Genomic DNA, 20,339 nt, shown 5'->3' on the forward strand with positions numbered 1-20,339 from the left:
CTGCCGCCTGCGACAAGCGGCTTCGTGAACAGTGTGCACCAATGACCCATCCGCAGACAGAGCCGATGGCCTGAGGGGACACTGCCCTGGACCCCGGGACACGGCATGGGCCCTGGGACGGCCACGCTGGCCCCCCACCCCCACCACCCCGGGCCTGCTGAGGGGCTGGTGCGGGCACTGCAGAAGCAGGTCCCCCTAGCCCGGCACCTGCTTCAGTCGAGGAGTGCTCTCGAGAGGCTGGAACAGCGGGTTTAGAGGGACACAGGCGGACGGCTGGGTCACACGGAGATGGTCAGGTCATAGGGAGGGGAGCTGGTCACATGGGGGAGACGGGCTCGCCGTGGTTATAGGACTCAGGTGGCTCCTGGAGCCTCACAGGGACAGCAGTTTTCCGACTGTGCGGTGTGGGGGGGACGCTGTCCTGGTGATGTGTTCCCGCGTCCTTTGAGACGTGAGCTCAGCAGGCATATGTGAGCCTGGGGTCCCCGGCGTGCTGGCAGACTCTCCCGTGTTTTGGGGGAGGACAGTTTTGTGCGAGGCCCTGGGGATTCGTGTCCCTGGCTTTCTCCTGTCCTTGTCACCTTTTTGAACAGCTCTGCTGTTTGCAACCGCGGCCCTGTGTGTCCCTCCCGAGGGGCATGTCACGGAGGCTGTCACACTCCCCAGTCCTCTGTGCCAGTCTGCCTGCTGAGTCTGTGTCCCCCGCCTGCTCCCGGCTCCCGCCTCTGGCCTCACCAGGTGCTGCAGTTTCTCTGTCCACACGGCCTCGTGGTCTGCCCTCCCTTGTTCTGCTGCTTGTCCCGGGCAGGTCCCTCTGGCCAGAGACCGCTGCCCACCTGTCTCTGTGTTTGTTTCATCCCACATAATCGTGTGCGAGTCACAGTGCCTGGTGGAGAGCAGCAGGGATGCCCGGACCCTACAGGAAGTGTGTGCATCCCATCAGATGTCAAAATCCGTGCTCTTCGCGGAGACTGAGGGCGGTGGCTTATGCGATGCTCATACACACGGCAGCCCCTTGGGGAAATGGGTGCAGAGCCTGGGTCGGTGCCATGGCCCTACTGGTCCTGGGCCCAAGACTGGTGGGACAGACCAGCAGAGGAGGTTGGGTGGGGAAGTGGGGTCTGATCCTCCCTGGGTCTGCCACGACCTGTGATGTGGCCATCGTGGGCTTCCGGGTGGTCTGGACTGGCCGTGAGTTAAGGTTGCTGGAAGCTGACATCCTGCTAGGCCCCCTTCCTGGTCCAGCAGGTGCGAGCCTCCGAGTCTGGGCTGTGGCTGGTGCCCCAGGCGGGTCTTTCTCGCTGCCCCTTCCTTGATTCTCATCCTTGGAAGGGAGTGAGCGTCCAGGGGTGTGGGCCGAACAGGGGCCTCCGGACGCTGGGTTCCCTGGACTATCACTCATCCCGACGGCTCACTTTGTGCTCCCGTGTGATGTGGTCCTTTCTTTTGCTTCCAATCTGCTTCCCTACACTTGTCCATTTGCGAGCATCTGATCTCTCCTGGCGTCATGTTTTCTCAGATGCTGTCCTGGGGCGGGTGTCACGTGCAGCCCAGCCCAGCGGCCTGAGCGGCAGACGTCTGTCCCTCTCAGGCCTGGAGGCTGGACGTGCGGAATCCCAGAGTGTCCTCCCTGGGTCCTCCCAGGCTCATTCCTGCGTGCAAGGCTGTGTCCTGGTCCCTTCGTATTAGGAGGACACCAGTCACACGGGCCTCCCCAGTGACCTTGTTTTAACATCATGATCCCTTGGAAGACCTTGTGTCCAAATGCAGCCACGCTCTGGGGTGACGCTCCCCGCATGCTGCTCCGCTTTGTGACCGCAGGAAACGGCCGTGCACGGTGGGTCCCGCCGGCACACCCGCCACCCTAGGCCGCACGGTCGTCACACGGGAGGCTCGGCGGAGGGTGTGGGAGCCGCTGCCTTGCTAGCGCCCCACGTGCACGGTGTTCTCGTTGTTTCCTTCCAGCTCGGTGCCAACGCCCTGCTCTTCCTCAGCGTGAACATGTACGGGGTGTTTGTGCGGGTCCTGGCCGAACGCTCCCAAAGGAAAGCCTTCCTGCAGGCCCGGAACTGCATCGAGGACCGGCTCCGGCTGGAGGACGAGAACGAGAAGCAGGTCAGTGCGGCGAGGCTGAGGGCTGCAGGGACGCTGGGCGTGGGGGCATGGGGTGGGGGGCATGGGGAGGGAGCATGGGGCGAGCATGGGGTGGGGGGAGGTGCATGGGGGTGAGCAGGGGGGAGGGAGCACAGGGGGAGCACGGGTCAGGGAGGAGGGGAGTGGGGAGCACGGGGTGGGAAGCACAGGGTGGGGAGAGGGGCACGGGCTGGGGAGCACAGACCTGGGGGCATGGGGCTGGGTGGGAGGTGTGGAGGGTAGTGCAGGCCTGGCGTGCGGGTCAGGGAGGGGGGAGTGTGGGCCTGGGGTGCGGGGCAGGGAGCACAAGGTGGGATCACAGCACACAGGGTGAGGATGGTTGGGGTGTCGGACCCAGGCTGGCCCCCTCGGCGAGTTCGAGGAGACCGGGCCGCTGCAGGGGGGCTCCTAGAAGTGGAGATGGAGGGTCTGCCACCCTGCGAGGCCCCCCAGCCTCAGTTTCCCCATGGGTGAGACAGGTGCACCCAGGTGACGCTGTAGGGCTGGGAGGTCAGGGAGCACCGCAGAGCTCGCCGTGGGGGCCGTTGCTCCGGAGGGGGAGGAGCTGTTTGCGAGTAGGGCCTCGGGAGGTGTTCTGCTTGTGGGGGCGGGGGTGGGGGTGGGATTCTGTGGGATCCGCTTCTGCAGAGCTGGGAGGTGCGGGCGTTGAGGCAGGTCCTGGCTGGCCCTGGCGCAGGCGTGCCGAGCCCTGACCTGCTGGCCAGAGTGACCCACCAGGAGGCAAAGCCTGCAGTGACCCTGAGGGTGTCCCTGTGCTGGTGGTCGTCGTGGCAACCCTGCGGCAGCCGCTGGGCTGTTAAGCTGGGGCTCACCTGCCCGGCTCCTACCACAGCCTTGCTGGGGCAGCAGGACCACCCCCAGTTGAAAGGGTGAGCGGGACACCCCCCACCGCCCAGAGCCACTGTCAGCTGTGTGTCCCCGGACTTGTCCGTGTCGGCGGTGTCTCCTGGTCTGTTGCTGTCCTGGGCCCCCGGGATGGTCTGGGAGCTCCAGTCAAGGCCCATGACCGGGGGAGGAGGCCTCCAGGCTCTGCTTTACTGGAGTGTCGGTGGCCGAGCCTTGTGTCCATGGGGGTGGCAGATGGGCTGGGTATGCACGAGTCTGCTGGGCGGCAGGTGCCGGGCGTGGAGTATGGGCTACACGTTTAAATGCACACACGTGTGTTTATTTATAGACACCGTAACAATACCTAGCGTTGACGGTGAGGGTGTGTGATGGTGTAGAAGCACACGGTGCGTGTGTGTTCGGAGCGTGTGTGTGTATCAGTGGCTGGACTTGACTGTGGGAGTTACATATCTGTGTGTACGTGTATGTGCACACGTATGATGTTCACACGTGTGCATGTGTGCATGCACACATGCGGATATGTGTGCATTTGTATGTGCCTGTACACATGTGTGTATGTGTGTGGCATGGGTGCAAATGTGCGTGTCTTCGCATCCACACGTGTGGGTTTGCATTCGTGTGGGCTCTGGTTGCCGAGGTGTCTGTACATGTGTGTGTGTGTGTGTGTGCAGACATGGGAATCTGTGTATGTACGCATGTGTGGGTGTGCATATGTGTGCACAAGTGTATAAATATGTGCAAGGCATATATACATGTGTACTATGCACGTGGGCGTCGATATAAGTGTGTGCAGTGTGTACATGCATGTGTGCAGGTGTGTGTGGATGTGTATGCATATAAATATGTGGACGTGTGCATGTGTGGGTGTGTGCACATAACTGTGTATAAGTGTGTGGAAGTGTGCACGCATGTGTGTGGCTGTGTGTCTAAGCATGTGCGTGTGCATGCATGCACACACGTATGTGTGACTTTGAGCCCTCGGGAGCTGTGCCCTGAGCATTTCTGCTGCTGGCGTCGCGCCCACCGAAGGAGAGGCTCTTGACCGGTTCTGAGACACTCGAGTGTGGTGTTGTCATCCCCCCTTCAGCGCCTCCCCGACGTCCTGGAAGAAGCCCCATTTGGGGCCATCCCCGTGTGTTTCTGATTCTCCCTTTGCTGTCCCTCCTGGCTTCTGTCTCCTGCGCGCTTCCTTTCCAGTGTCTTTCCTTGCTGGGTGTGTGTCTGTTTTCATCTCTTCTCTTACGTGGGCGGCCTGTCCCCCAGACTGCGTAAGGTTCCGGCCCTAATGCATCTCCTGGGGCTGCGTGCGCCTCCGGACTCGGGCTCGGCCGCGTCTGACGCTACGGCGATGGCTGCAGTGTGGACCACACCTGCGTGCACGGACTCCCAGCCTGTGCCCTGCATGCGCCCCGGCCCCGGGAGCCAGCGGTCACGCGTGCTCCTGCTGTCACGGGGCGGCGGTGCGGGCCCAGCTCGCATGCTCTGCGTGTGCCGTTGCACGCGCGTTCCGAGCAGCTCCCCCGAGCAGGGCGCCTGGACGCGGGGCGGCTCAGGGCTGCAGTTCTTACGCGGGATGTCTGCTCCGCGGTGAGCGTCCCCCGGTCCCGCCAGCCCGGGCAGTGCTCTGTGTCCTCCAGGTTTGGTCTTTGAGCATCTTTCCCATGTCGTCGTCACGCTGGCGTCCGGATAATATTTTCGGGCTTTTCCACCGACGGGCCCACCAGTGCTTCAGCTGTAGCTCGAGGCGGCTGCTCCGTCTTCCGCGCGTGCGTGCGTGTGGCTGTGCTCTCGGCAGCAACATTTAGACCCCACGTGTTAGAAACGTTATCCGCACGAGCATCGTGGTTCACGGAGGCTGGGCGTACCCTCGGTTATGCTGCTGAGGGAGCAATTAGGACGTCGCTTCTTTCCCTGGGCCTGGGGGATATTTTCCAAATCACGCCGTGCTCTGTTTTATCTCTGCGTTACCCCCGATGGCGCCCGCCAGTCCGTGGGTGGGGAGCGGACGCGGGCCCGGTGGTCGGGTGCTGGGGCGCGGCCCGGCGATGCCCACCCCGCACTGCTAGGACCGCGCCTGCCGGCCGCTGGGTCACGCAGACGGCCGCTTGTCCGCGTGCTTCCGTGCTTCTCCGTGGCGCGTGCGTTTGCGTCCCTCCCGGTCCGTGCTCTCGCTGTCCCTGTGGCTGTGAACGAGCCGCTCGCTCTGGAGAGGCTGGGCTTCTTCAGGAGGGATCCCCGTGTCCCCAGCTCTGTTTCTGTGGCCTCGCTTTGCTGTGTGTACGAGCGCGCTTGTTCCTAGTCCCAGACCTATCTGCGATTTCTCTTGGTGGTTTCATCTGGTGCTTCGGGAACAGGAGGGTGAGTGCTGACGGGTCCCTTCCGAGTGTCCCTGGCCGTCTCAAGACTGGGTGAGTCAGGACCGTGACCTGCATGCCCTTCCTGTTGGAGCCTGGGGTTTTGGTCTGTCACACGGCAGCGGCTCCCTGGGCAGCTCCGTCCCCGCCCTCGGGGTCGCTCCCTGCCCCTGGCTGACCCGGCTGATTTTGGCTCCCGAAGCCCAGTTTCTGGGACGGCTCAGACAGGCTTGGTCCCCTCGTGGGGGCTTCAGGTACCTGCAGGCACCTGGCGCCTCACTCCACCTGGGGACGACCCAGCAAGCAGGCCCCGGGCAGCAAGCCGCGGCCGCGGTGGCTGTGGGTTACAGGTGAGGGGCACGCGACCGTACAGCCTGCTCAGGGTTGGTGTGTGTTTTCACGCTGTGACTCAATTAGCGAAGAACCCAATTTAATAGCCGCTTTTAGGGCCTTTTCTAGACCCTGAGCCGGAACGAGGGCCACTGGTGATGTGTGAGGGGATGTTAGCAGATGTACCCCGATTCCAGGAGGGGGTGCTGGGGCCACACCGTGACTCTGAGGAAGGGTTCGGAGGATATGCCCCAGTTCTGGGAGGGAGTCCTGGGGGGATGCACCCTGATTCTGGGGCGGGGTCCTGGGGGACAGGCTTTGGTTCTGGGGGTGCCGGCCGGGATGTCCGGCTCTGGCATGACCACTGTGTGGTTGCAGGGGAGCCCACTGGCTTCTGCAGGCGGCGGCAGACGCTGGGGCGGGGGGCTCTAGGAATGGGGTCTTGGGTGACGTGAGCTGGGGGAGGAGCATAAGCAGAAGCCGAGGCCAGTGTGCGTGGTGTGTGGTGGTCGGGGGGGCCCTTCACGTGTGGCCTCAGCTGTGGGGACCTGGGAAACAAGGGAATGGGGCAGGGAGGTGTGTGCTCACGGCCACGTGCGGGAGCTCCGATGGGTCCTGGCAGGAAGGAGAAGGGCTCAGGCAGAGGTGAGGACTTGGAGGCGGGGGTGGGCGTCATGAGTGTGCATCAAGCAGGGCCGGGGAGGCTTCCCGGAGCAGGACACACGGCGCGTCAGAGCGCGGGCCAGGTGCTCCATGCTCCCCAGGGCTGTGCCCGCAGGACTGACCTGGCTTGGGTGACAGCGGGCTTGCAGGAGGAGGGAGAGGGAGGGGAGAGCAGGGCCCGCGCTGAGGTGCAAACCCCTGGCGTTAGAACTTGGCTGTCCCAGCGGCGGCACAGGACACCGTGGGACGCTCGGCTCTGCTCCAGAATCGGGCTCGACGGCTCTCGTCTATGATTTGCACATCTGATGCCAACACGTTCTCCACCTTGGTCTGTTCTGCTTTGGGGCGGGTCGTAGGGTGTTTGGTGCCCCTGGGAGGAGCTGCTTGTCGCTCCCCTCCCCCCACATTGTCATTTAGAACTAACAGCCTTTGGTCTGCGGAGACGAATCTAGAGGACAGTACAGCTGGTTTGCTTGCAGGACCTGAGGGGGCGTTCCTGCCCTGACGGCAGAGCCGCGGGGTCTGTGCGAGGGTGGGCAGGGCTGTCTGCCGCACCGGACGCCTACTCTACTTCTAGAAGCGTCTCTGCCGTACGTTGAGGAGCTCCCTGAGTTGCCAGTGTCCCCAAGGCTGACTCCTCTGGGAGGGACTTGGTGTGTGGAGACCCCACCCCAATAAATCAGTGTGGACACGGGCCGCTACAGCCCCTGCGCAGGGTTGTGGCCGAGTACAGGGGTGTGTGTGACCCAGAATGTTCTTCCCGCCCGATTTCACGCCCCGATGCTTCTGTGAGGAGTTTATTCCATTTTCCAACCTGGGGCTCAGAGTTTCTGACTCGGGAGCGACAGAGTAGCCCGTGGCAGAACGGGCACAGTGGAGGCCCAGGGCCCCCAGGCCAGCCACATACCCCCTGCCCAGCCCCATGTGTCCCAAGCCACGCTAGGCTCAGCTTACAGATGCCCGAGGTCAAATCCTCCGAGAGGACTTGGAGGGTCTTTTCACAGGGGTCTTTCACTTTCAGAACAAAAATGTTGGGTCTTTGAAACAGAAAAGCCTTAGAGCGACTGATTGGGAAGAAAGAACAGGCACCCAGAGGTCTCGGCGGCGGGCAACGCGGTTGCAGACAGAGCCGGGCTAAAAACAGATATAAGGGAAACACTCAGGAGGCGTCGGCACCAGAATATTTGAGAACTTAGACGAGAGGCGCCAATTCCCACAAGGTGTCCACTCCTGGAACTGATCCGAGAAGCAAGAAGGGTTTGGAAAGCCCGTGACCGCTAACTTGTTGACTTGGTGCTAACAGTCACCTCCGGGTCGGGGGTTCCCCCGTGAGCCACGTGGGCTTCCGGGGAAGACGCCCTCCTCGCCCCCGTTGTCCTGGGGACGCGTGCGGAGGGTAACCCTCCAGAGTCGCCAACACGCACACATGGGGAGTGGCCCCTGCTCTCAGGGCCGTGTTTGTGGGTGCGGCCGCCCTGAGGCCCTTGGCCTCCTTCCTGGCGCCGAGCGGGGAGCGTGATCTCTCTGGACCCCTCGGCACACTGAGATGCCGTGTATGGAGCTCTGCGAGGGCTGGAATGACCAGGTTGTCATCCCCACGATTGCCCGGACTCCACGGAAGCAGAGCTGAGGCCACGGCGCTCAGCCCCACGCCCCTGCAGCGCCCCCGGCTCAGGCCGGCACCTTCTGACTTGTGCTGTGGGGCGCGGCCAGCACGGGACACCCTCCGTCCCTCCTCCCGCTCGGAGCCGGCTCTGGAGAGCAGGGCCTGCCCAGCATCCCTTCGGCCGTGCCTGCGGGGTGCTTGCGGTGGGTGGGCCCACGGGAACAGGTGGTCGTCCCTCCTTCCCCCGGACACTTCATTTCTGCCTGCACACGAGGCAGGTGCCTCCTGCTGGGTTCTTAAAGCCCCTTGCGTGGCCTTTTCTTGGGGCTCGGGTGCAGAGACAGATGTCGCTTTCTCTTCCTCTCAGGACGCTAGTCCTGTCAGACTAGGATCCCACCCTTTGGCCTCTTTAAACCTTAGTTACCTGCTGAAAGCGCCTTCTGCAAATACAGTCACGTTGGGGATTAGGACTTAACCCAGGAATTCTGAGGGGACCCTTTGGTCCGTGGCACCTGCCAGGTTCACGCAGAAGCCAGGTACATGGTGTGAAGGTGAGGAGAAGCCGGCCTTACGTCCTGGCTGGGTCATGGTCAAGAGGCCCCCTGGTGCCCAGGGCTGGGTGGGCCCCCGGCCTCTGGGCTCCCTACGTGGCCTCTTTCCTGGGTGCCACGGGAAATAGAACCGAGCAGTTGGAGGCAGAGAAGCAGGCCTGGGCCGATGGAGGAGGCCTCCGCATCCGGGCCTGTGGGGTCGTAAGTTCGAGAGCTGAAGCAGTTACGGGATTCCCCTGTGGGCTGTCATCCACAGCTCCATACATCTGAATACATGGCCCATGCCAGGCTCTGGAGACACTGGGCTGCTGGGAGGCTGGTGCCAGCCTTCGCTCGGCAAGACTTGATGTAACTGTGCGTGGGACACAGGTCCTGCCAGTCTCCACAGGGTGAGCCACGGGGAGGATGTGGGGGCATCCATGGGATGTATAGTGTGGAGAACGAGCAGGGCATCATTTGCCTGGGGCTCTGTAGGATGTGTAGGAGTTTTCCAGGTAGAGGCTGGGAAGTGGGTGTTCAGGCAGCCAGATGGGGGGGGTCACCAGTGTTGTATATGACATAGGGCAGGCAGGTGGTGACTGCAGCTCCGTGTTCCTTTGGCTTGGAGGGGGTCAGGATGGGGCTGGAACGGCTGCCCTGTTGAGACCCCTTGGGGGGTCTCAGCATGTTCCCAGCTCCGCACTGGGGTCTAACCTTGAGCTCCAAGGCTGTCACAGCTGGAGAGCATCGGGATGGGGTGAGAGGCCTCTGAAGGTTGCCCCGGAGCTCCCCGGTGACCTCCTCCCCTGACGCTGCCCACCCCCCAGCCAGGACACCTGTCTAACAAGACCCCGCCGCGAGCTCAGCCTCTCGCCCTGAGCACAGGGGCCTCCACTCCCCGGGCTCTCCTGTTCTTCAGACACCGAGATCAGTCGTGATTCCAGAACACGGGCCGCTACAAAGCCCATTCCCGGTTTGTCATCGTAACAAGGCCAACGGGCGTGTTTGATCGCCCCCCGTGTGAGGACACGTGTCAGCGATCTGGGGTGGGTTTTCTACAGGGTCTGTCAATTCCTGGAGCCCTCAAGAATTACAGTTGTTCTTTATTTTTTAAATTAAGAAGAAATAAGCCTCACTGATCTGTAGTTCACACACCATCAAATTCAGTTTAAAGGTCGACACTACTGCACGGGTTTCCCATATTTACAGTCATTCTCATGATGATCTCACCGTGGAGTGTTTTCGTCGTGCCGCTTGGCAGTGACTCCCCGCTGCCCCCCCAGACCGGGCCACTCCCTGGTCTGTGCTGTGTCTCCGTGGACTCTCTCGTTCCGGGCTCTCTGTAGGAGTGGGGTCATGTGGTGTGTGTGTGGCCTCTGGCCTGTGGCTTTCCTCCCCAAGCACGGGGTCTGGGGACGTGTCCACATTGCAGCCCGTGAGCCAGAGCTGCATGGATGTCCGGTCGTCCCCACTCGGTTCCTGTCCCCGACAGGACTCCCGAGAACGCTCCCGTGTGAGTGTCGGGTGACAGCGGTTCTCGTTCCCCTCGGGTGGATGGCCCGGAGTGGAGTCGCGGGCCACGTGCGAGCATTTTGCCCGCGGCTTTACCATCTCCGTCCCCACCAGCGTGGTGTGAGGGTTTTCTCCACACCCGGATTCGTTGTTTTCCCTCGATGGAGCCTTTTAATTGGCGCTTATCACAGGTGCACGTGGGCTGTGAGCCACGGCGCGGAGGCGTCCCGTGTCCCCTCCATCTCGCTTCCCCATCAGCAGGGGACTGAGCAGGGGCGGCCAAGACGCAGAGCACGCCCGCGCCGCGTGGACCCCCACGCCTCCTCCCTGCAGCCAGCTTGGAGCCGTTGTCCGTGTCCGTAAACGTGTCATCTCGGAAACGGACCCGCGTGGCGTCCTGCGGCATGCAGACTCTCGGGGTTGGCGTCTTCCACGGTCTGCCGAGGGTCGATCAGGTCCTTGCTGTCGGCGGCTCGCCCCCTTTGCTTGCCAGCTGTGTTCCGTGGTGTGGATGGGCCTCCGTTGGCCTGACTGCTCACCTGCTGGAGGACATCTCGGTGGTTTCCAGTTTGCGGCGATCGTGAACGAAGTTGCTGTGAACCTTCCCGCCGTTTTTTGTGTGAATGCGCGTCCTCAGCGCTCCGGTGTGAACGTCCGGGAGTGCCGGTGCCGGGCCGTGTCGTGGTCGCGTGTTCCGTTCACTGAGAAATCGTGAAGCTGCTTTCCACAGCGTTTGGATGAGGCTTCACTCCCAACACCGAAGCATGAGGGATCCCGTTTCTCTGCACCCTTGCCCGTGGGTGCTGGTGTCACCGGTGGCTGTTGTAACACTTCTGATAGGTGTGCACCGAAGCATCCGGGCGACCTGAATTTGCATTTCCCTGGTGGCTGTGACACTGAACATCTTTTCATGTGGTTATTTGCTGTCTCTGTGTCTTCTTTGGAGAAATGTCTGTTGATGTCTTTTGGCCATTTTCTAACTGAATCGATCTATGTATCATCTGTCTGTCTGTCTATGATCTACCTACTTGTCTATCTATTATCTATATGTCTGTCTGTCTATCATATGTATCATCTGTCTTTCTACAATCATCATCCTGTAGCTTTCATTATGGAGCGGTGAGGGTTCTTTATGTATTATAGATATTAGTTCTTTGGCACGTATGTGGTTTGCAAATGTTTCCTTCCCGGTCAGTAGCTTGTGGTTTCATCCTCTTAATGAGGTCTTTCGCAGAACAAATGGTTTTGATTTTGATGAAGTCGGATTTGTCAATTTGCCCTCTTATGAATCCTGCTTTTGGTGTCAAGTCTAAAACTCTGTGGCCCTAGATCTCAAAGATTTCTCTTACGTGTTTTCTAAAAGTTTTATAGTTTTAAAGTTTATGTTGAAATATATGCTCTGAGTTGATGTTTGCATCATGTGTGAAGTTTCGATCCAGGCTCTTTTTTTTTTTTTTTTTTTTTGGTCTGTGCGTGTCCAGTTGTTCCAGTGCCATCTATTGAAAATGGTCTACGTCCTCCATTGCCAGTTTTATTGAGATATAACGTACATATAACATCATCTAGGTTTAAAGCATGCCGCTTGATGATTTGGTATATGTATGTGTTGGGAGGTGATCACTACAATAAACTTAGCTAGCCTCCTTCAGCTCATATAGTTATAACCCCCCTCCTCCCGCTTGATGGGAACACTTAAGATCTACTCTTCCAAGTTTTCAGTACGGTTAGCTACAATCACATGCTGTACATCACATCTCCAGAACTGACTTATTTTATAATTGGAAGTTCAGACCTTTTGACCTTCATTTTGCCTCCCACCCCCTGAACCTCCGGCAACCACCAATCTCTTCTTTGTATCTGTGAGTTCAGTTTTTAAAGATTCTGCATATAAGGGAGACTCTACTGTATTTGTCTTTCTCTGTCTTACTTCGCTTTGTGTAATACCCCATAGGCCCATCCATGTTGTCACAAATGACAGAATTGCCTTCTTTTTTTATGACTGAATACTAGTCCATTGTATGTATGTCCCATACTAGTTTTCATCCATCCAGGGACACTTAGGTTGTTTCCACGTCTGGGCTGTTGCAGGTAGTGCTGGGTTGTATCATAGTTCTGTCTGCCTCCACTGAATTGCTCTTGTACCTTTGTCAAAAATCCGTCAGGTGCCTTTGTGTGAGTCTTTCCAAGGCCTGTGCTCTGTCCCCTTGCTCTGTGTGTTTCTCCTTCCACACAGTCTTGGTGATTTTGGCGATATAATCTCAAAATCAAGTAGAGCGATTCCTCCCACTTTGTTGTTGTGTTTCAAAATGATTTCAGTTATTATTGATTCTTTGCTTTTTTGTATAAGTTTTAGAATAATCTGGCCTTTGTCTACTAAAATCTTTGCAGGGATTTTGAAAGGATTTGTGATAAGCCTGTCTATCAATTTGGGGAATGTTGACATCTTTACCATTTTGAGTCTCCCAGTCCATGGACATAGTATGTCTCCCCATTTATTTGGATCTTCTTCAGGTTCTTTAACCATTGTTTTGTAGTTCTCAGCATGCAAGTTCTATACATGTTTTGATATATTTACCCCTATCAATTCCATTTTTTGAGTAATTGCCAATGATAAATTGTATTTTTGGTATCAGTGTCCATGTGGTCATTCTTAGTGTATAGAAATACAACTGATGGCTCCTGGGTGGCTCAGTGGTTTAAAGCCTCTGCCTTCGGCTCCGGTCATGATCCCAGGGTCCTGGGATCGAGCCCTGCATTGGGCTCTCTGCTCAGCGGGGAGCCTGCTTCCTCCTCTCTCTCTGCCTCTCTGCCTACTTGTGATCTCTGTCTGTCAAATAAATAAATAAAATCTTTAAAAAAAAAAAAGAAACAACAACTGATTTTTGTATGTTGATCTTGTATCCTGCAACCTTCTGAGCTTTTGTTTCTGTTTTTGTTTTTCGATATTGTTTTGTTTTGGCACGGTTGTGCAAAGTCCTTCATATTTCTTATGTGGATCATCATATTATCTGCAAATATTTAGAGTATTATTTCTTTCTTTCTAACACGTGTGCTTTTCATTTCCTTTTTTTACCTTATTTCACTGACTGTACTTTCCAGTGCTGTATGTTGAATAAAGGTGGGAAAAGCAGACATCCTTGGCTTGCTCCTGGTAAAAAAAAAAAAAAAAAAGTTTAGTGTTTCAACATTAAGTGTGATATAATTCGTAGGCTTTTTCTGGATGTTCTTTATTAAGATGAGGAAGTTACTCCCTCTTTCTATTTTTCTGAGGATTTCATTAGGAATTGATGTTGAATTTTGTCAAGTTCTTTTTCTGAATCAATTGTTGTGTGATTCAAAAAACCTTTTTATTTAAATATATGTTATAGTTGTAGTGTAATTAATACAGCGTGCAACAATGTTACATTAGTTTCAGGTATAGAACATAGTGACTTGACAAGTTTCTAGTTATGCTAGCTATGCTCACCACAAGTGTAGATAAGTGTTTTTTATTCTTTATCCTGTTGATACGGTGTAACATTGATTGATATTTCCATATTGAACTCGCATTGTATCCCCTGATTAAATTTGGGTCAGGTATGTATTGCTGATACGCTAATATTGTGTTAAGGGTGTTTACATCTGTATTCTTCAGGGATATTGGTCTGTAGTTTTCTTTTTATTTTGATCCAATTTTAGTGTTAGATAATATTAACCTTATGTAATGAATTGGGTTCTGTTCTCTTGGTGTAATGTGGTATCATATTCAGTAAAACCATCTGGATCTAGAGTTTTTTTATATGATTTTTTAAATTAAGAATTCAGTTTACTTAATAGGTTACAGAGCTATTCAAATATTTTATTTATAGTATTTGTTTCTTATTGGATGAGTTGTAGTGAGTTATACTTTTTGAGAAGTTTGTCCATTTCTTTGAAATTGTCAGATTTATGTGTGAAGAGTTGCTACTATTCCCTTTATCCTTTTGGTGTCTGTAGGGTCTGTAGTGATAGAATTTTTTCCTGATTTTGTGTATTTGTGTCACGTCTGTCTCTCTCTCTTTCTCTCTCACTGGTTTTGTTTGAGGTTTGTATATTTTATTGATATATTTAAAATATCACATTTTTGTTTCATTGATTTTGTTTTTTTCTCCTGTTTTCAGTTTCACTGATTTCTTCTTGTGTTTACTATGCTATTCCTTCCTCTAATTTTCATTTATTTTGTTCTTCTTTTCCTATTTTCTTTAGATGGAAACTTAGATTATTTGATAATTTTCTCTTTTTTAATGCAAGCTTATAGTCTCCTAAATTTCCCATTCAGAGCTGCAGGCCACAGATACTGGTGTGTTGTATTTTCACTTTCATTCAGTTCTGTTTATTTTTAAAAATTTCCTTTGGGATTTCCTTTTGGTTCCTGGATTGCTTAGAATTATTTTGTTTAATTTCTCAATATTTGGGTTTTTTTCTGTTGTTTTCTGCTATTGGTTTCTAGTTGGAGTCCATGATTTTCCAAGGCCATACTCTATTATTTGATTTCTTCTAAATATGCTAAAGTTTGTGTCATGATCCAGGCAGGATATGGCTTGTCTTGGTGTGTGTTCTGGGGGTGCTTGAAAAGAATGTGTATTCTGCACTTCTTGGGTGAGGTCCTTTATAACTGTTGATTATATACTGTTGTATGATGGTCCTCCTGAGTGCTTTTGTATCATTGGTGGTCTTTGCCCAGCTTTTATATCGCTTTATTTCCCTCAGAAGTCCTCAGCTAACATTGCAGATTTGTCTCTTTCTTCTTTTGGTCCTCTCAGGTTTTGGTTTATGTATTTCACAACTATGTTGTTTGGTGCATGCATATTTAGGATTGCTGTGTTTGGGTGGAATGACTTTTATCATGTATAATGTCCCTATCTGACTTACAGTATTTTTCCTTGAAGTCTAGTTTATCTGATAATAATACAGACACTCCTATTATCTTCTGATTAATGTTTGTGTGATTTTTTTCCCCATCCTTTTCCGTTGAGCCTGACTATTTTATATGTGAGTTTCCTGGCAACTCTATAGAGTTGGGTCATGCTTTCTTTTCTTTTTCTTTCTTTTTTTTTTTTTTTAAGATTTATTTATTTATTTGACAGACAGAGATCACAAGTAGGCAGAGAGGCAGACAGAGAGAGAGAGGAGGAAGCAGGCCCCCCGCTGAGCAGAGAGCCAGATGCGGGGCTCCATCCCAGGACCCTGGGATCAGGACCTGAGCTGAAGGCAGAGGATTTAACCCACTGAGCCACCCAGGTGCCCCTGGGTCATGCTTTCTTAATCTGGTCTGCCAGTGTCTATCTTCTTTGTGTTTAGAACATTTATTTTTCACATGATTATTATATTAGAGCAGAAGTGTTTCATTTTATGTTTTGTTTTCTGTTTTCTTCTCTGTTTCTTTTCCCTGCCTTCCTGTGAGTTACTTGAATATTTTTTTTTAAAGATTTTATTTATTTGATAGAGAGAGATCAGTGGTCAGAGAGGCAGGCAGAGAGAGATGGAGAAGCAGGCTTCTTGCTTGCAGAGCAGAGAGCCCGATGCGGGGCTCGATCCCAGGACCCTGAGATCATGACCTGAGCTGAAGGCAGAGGCTTAACCCACTGAGCCACCCAGGTGCCCCTTGAATATTTTTTTTAGAATTCAGTTTTGATTTATCATCGTGTCCTTGAGCATGTGTCTTCCTCACTGTGGCTCGAGGTTTTACACTATGCGCATAACATCACATTCTACTGTTGTTGACATCTTACCGGATAGAGTAAAGTGCAGAAACTCCACCTTCCCGTCCCTCAAGTCCCTCAACCTCATCTGTGACAAAACCGTCTTAAGTCTTTCTTCTGCGTACCTTTAGAGCCACATCAGGCTGTGGTGTAATTCTTCCTTCAACGAGCACATAAAGGAAAAGGGAACTATATTGTACTCATGCATATTTTTGCTCGTACCGTGTTCTTTCTTCCTCCCTGATTCCCAGAGATGCTTCCTGTTCTCCTTTTCTTTCTGTTTGAAGGACTTCCTTCAGCCATTCTTTTGGGGCTGGTCTGCTGGTCACAGATCCTCCGAGCTTCCCTTGTCTGAGTTCGTCTTGATGTCTTTCACTCCTGAAGGGCTCTGGGTGGACGGTTCTTCTCTCTCAGCACTGGAAAAACATGCCACTTTCTCATGGCCTCCATGATTTCTGATGAGAAATCTGCTTTAATTCAAGCTACCTTTCCTCTGAGGGAGAGGCATTGTTACTCTCTCATTGCTGCGAAGGTTACTCTGTTGTCTTCTTTTTTTTTTCTTTTAAGATTTATTTATTTATTTGACAGACAGATTCCCAAGTAGGCAGAGAGGCAGGCAGAGAGAGGAGGAGGCAGGCTCCCTGCTGAGCAGAGAGCCCGATGCAGGACTCGATCCCAGGACCCTGGGACCATGACCTGAGCCGAAGGCAGAGGCTTTAACCCACTGAGCCACCCAGGTGCCCCTGTTGTCTTATTTTTCTGATGTTTGGTTATGTTGTGTCCTGGTATGGACTTCTTTGGTTTGTCTCTGTTGGGGTCTTCCCAATTTCCCAAGTGTGGAGGTTTATGTCTTTTGTCCAATTTGTGGACTTTTCATCCATTATTTCTCTGAATATTTTTACAGCCATTTTCTTTCTCATCTTCGGTGATTCTGTTGACGTGAATGTTGGATCTTCTGTTACAGTCCCATGCGTCGCTGTGTTTTGGGGATTTTTTTCTCCCAGGCTTTCTCCTAGGCTTTCCTCTATTCTCTGCCACCTGTTGAGCTTTTTACTTCATTGTTTTTTTCAGTTCTAAAATTTCCATTTGATTCGCTTTTGTATCTTCTATCTCTTTGCTGGAGTTTCTCTCTCTCTTTTTTTTTTTTTTCTCTTTTTCAAGCGTGTCTGTGGCTGCTCATCGAGTTACTCTTGCAATAGCCGCTTTAAAGTCTTGTTAGTTACTCTGATTATTGTGTTCGTCCCGGTGTCACTGCGTGTTGATTATCTTTATTCATTTGCTGAAATCATTCTGGTTCTGAGATGCCGAGCGGTTTTCGATAGGAACCAGGACTTTTGGAGTATAATGAGTGAGACTCTGGGTCCTGTGTGGATCTTCTGTTTTGGGCTGGTTTTCTGTGACTCCTTCACTTGGCAGGGGAAAGGGGCACCACTTGCAGGTGCGGTGGAGAGTCCGGGCTGCACACCGGGCTCTGCTGGGGCTCGTGGTGGTTCCTCCTTACTGCCACACTGGAGGGGGGTCTGGCTTCTGCCTGGGAGGGAGGAGCAGGAGAGCCCTTGTTCTCCGCTGACTTGAGCAGCAGGCTGTGTGTGCTACTATCCAGAAAGGCCGGGCTGCTGGTGCCCCGGTGTGCGTGCTGGCTCCTCGCAGTGGGGGAGGGTGGTGGTGTGCGGGAGTTTCAGTGGTTTGTCTGGAGTGGGACAGTTGTCTAGAGTTTTCCTCTCAGGAGGCTGCCCCTCTCCTGGCCTTTGGCCAGAGAGAGCTGGGTTTGAGGGGAGGCACCAGCTTGGTGCCTGCTGGTGTTTCTGGGTATTTCTGGGCTGCCCTGTCTCCAGCCCCCAATCTGGGGGACAAGGCGAGCAGATTGCCTAGGGCCTCACCTCTGGGCTGCTCCTCCGTCCCCACGTCTGTGCCTCCTTCCCTGCCTTCCAGAGTCTTCTTGTGACTTTCACATGTAACACCTTGGACTTGAGTACACGTAGCGGGAGGAGGAAGGCAACTCTCCCAGAAGCAGAGTCCTCCCAGCTGTGACTCAAATATCAGATTTTTTAAGGAAACATACATTTACTTTAAGCTCCATTTTGATAGTCAAGGTCAGTGTCGTCATGTTCACAGGACGCTGGGGTGCTTTGTATGATCGACGGATACTTTGTAGGTCCATCTTCATAAACCTGACCTTTGGATTTCTGGCTTTGCATTTTATTGTGCCGGTTAGAAGGCATCCGTGTTGTGCCTCCTGATGCCGAGTTCGCAGTGCTCATTGCTGCCTGGGGCTTTAGGGCGAGGTTCGAGGTTGGGTGTGGATTGCAGGTAATGTCTTTATGATGTCAGAGAATGACTCTGTCCCAGGTTTTGCTGTTTTTAATCGGGGATGGGCGCTTGATCTTGCCAGATGGTGCTTTGCTCCCTATGGGAACGGGGCGTGCCTTTCTCCCGGTTGTGTGTGTTGGCTTTAGGTACCGTCCCTAATCTTGTGCACGGAGTTGATGCTGAGCCTCTGGCCAAAAGGACAGCCTGGCCTTAGTAATTTCATATGACAAAGGCTTATGCAGGCCAGAGCGCTCTTTCCCCCTCGTATACGGGTTCCTGGGAGTCCCTTTATGGTTGACGTGGCAGAGCTGATCCCTGTGACCCTGGCAACCCAGTCTCCATCTGTCAACCGGTCTGCCATTGTGAGCGCATGGCCCTCATCCTCGTTTATCAAGGTGGTAGGTAGAGAGCCGGACATCGTGACTATATTCCCAGCAACAGAGGGAGAAAAGGAAGAACAAGCTCTCTTTAAGGAACATTCCAGTAGCTCTCACGTGACCTTTCAAACTCCATCTCATGGGCCACCTCTAGCTGTGAGGGGAGCCTGGACCATGAAGTGTTTATTTTAGGTCACCAAGCCCCAGATGAGAGGAAGGGGATAGACAGTCATGCTAGAGGTGGAGAAGGGATCTGGGGACAGTGGCCAGCTCTGCCTTCGTCTCTCTCCGAGCCCCTGGTGCCACTGCCCAGCACGTTGCCCTCCCTTCTGCCCACTCTGCCTTTTCAGGCTCTCCTTCCCTCCTGGCGCAGCCCTTGGTCTCTAGCTGTCTCTGTTTCCCTGTCCTAACTCCAGATCGTGCAGGGCAGCTGAGGCGGTGGACAGACCAGGTCCCAGAGCTGGGTCCTCAGCCGGGATCCTCAGAGAGAGAGCAGTTCCAGAACGTTAGGAGAATGGTGTGTGTGTGTGATAGACGCGGGGGAAGCCGCCTCCCTTGTTAGATCTGATACAGCATTTTTATAGGAGCTGATGAGGGATTTCAGAGCCAAACCCTGGACAGTGGGACTCGGAGGTTTGGCAGGCACGATGCGGAGTGGGGCCCCGCAGTGCCGTGACCCCTTCTCAGACAACACCTGCCTGTCTCCCCGTCTCATGGGATGGAATTCTAATAGCGCAGGACTGACCCAAAAAAGCAGAGCTGGGACGCGAGGCCAGGCCGCCGTCCTTTTCCCCAGGGGACCCTCCATGCAGGGCACTCCCTCAGGGGGTAGGTGCCACCCCCTGAGCCCCTAAATGTGGCTCGGTGGCCTAGGCTGCCCGGGCTGTGGGGCCCCATGACACTGGGTCCTTCCCAGGAAAGAGCGTGAAGCTGTGTGTTCTTTGGGCCCTTTGTGGGCGGCCTTCTGTAAGGTCCAGCTCTATCTGTGTCCCTACCTTGTGCCTCACAGCACTTCCAGAAGCTTCCAAGTGTGTTTGCGTCGCTGCTGCTGCTCTGGGCCTCTCCGTGTGGCAGCGTGTGTGAGCCCTGCCCGGGCTCCCTCCACCTCTGGGCACGGCCAGCCACCCGCAGACTGTCTGTCTCGCCCCCTGGCCTCCCGGCTAAGGAGGGGCTGGGCGTCCACCTGCCAGACCCCAGTCACCCACCAGCTCTCACACCCGCTGTAGTGGCTTTTTAGCCCCTGGGGCTGTACTCACACGCTCAGCCTGGGCACGTCCATGTCTGGAGTCCATGTGCTCGGCCAGGACTCTGAAGCCCTGATGTCCAGAGTGGCCACAGGCCATTGCACCATTGTGAGGTCCCTCCTCTGCATCGGAGTCTGTCCCTTTGGCAGCCGTGTGGGTGGACCTCAGGGTGCAGCCAGGCCTCGCTCCGGGCACAGGCTCCGGGCCCGAGACCAGGGCCGGCCTCCCCTGACCCACGCTCGGCTCCAGCCACGTCTCGCGGTGCTGGGCCCGGCCTTCCCCCTCGGCAACTTACGTGGAAACACGGTCCCTGCGGAAGCTTCCCAAGTGTGTGGGGTATGTTGTCGCAGGCCCATCAAGGGCTCTGTGGAATCCGGAGCCCGCACGCCCCGCCCCAGGCCTCCGTGGGCATTTCCCAGAGGACCGCTGGGCTCAGGGTGACTGTTGTCACTGCTGCCTCTCCCACCGTCCTCCTGAGGTCGTCGCAGGGGATCGTGGCTGTTCCGGGCAGAGACGTGGCCTCACGGAATGGATCTGTGTCCCGCAGGGTCCCTGGCTGCCTGCTCTGGGCTGGGGGATGCCAGGGGCCCGAGGGCTTTGCTGGAGCTCCTCTGGGAACGGAACAGGCTGCCGCTGAGGGCCTGGGGCCGGAGCAGAGCTGGGCTGGAGGGCTGGAGCGAGGGAGGGGCTCCT

At 54.7% G+C, this 20,339-nt stretch overlaps 1 protein-coding gene across 1 annotated transcript in view; it reads left to right on the plus strand.

Annotated features, from left to right (window-relative positions):
* The window catches only part of ADCY1 (adenylate cyclase 1), a gene marked incomplete at both ends in the record, with an annotated part of 85,847 nt that overhangs the window by 14,886 nt on the left and 50,622 nt on the right, over nt 1-20,339 (plus strand). Inside the window, one exon of the mRNA XM_080819098.1 lies at nt 1,966-2,115. Within this exon, the coding sequence (XP_080675224.1) occupies nt 1,966-2,115 (150 nt within the window). The remainder of the gene's footprint in view (nt 1-1,965; nt 2,116-20,339) is intronic.

The sequence above is a fragment of the Martes martes genome (assembly GCF_963455335.1).
Source record: "Martes martes genome assembly, chromosome: 11".
Taxonomy (NCBI): Eukaryota; Metazoa; Chordata; class Mammalia; order Carnivora; family Mustelidae; genus Martes; species Martes martes.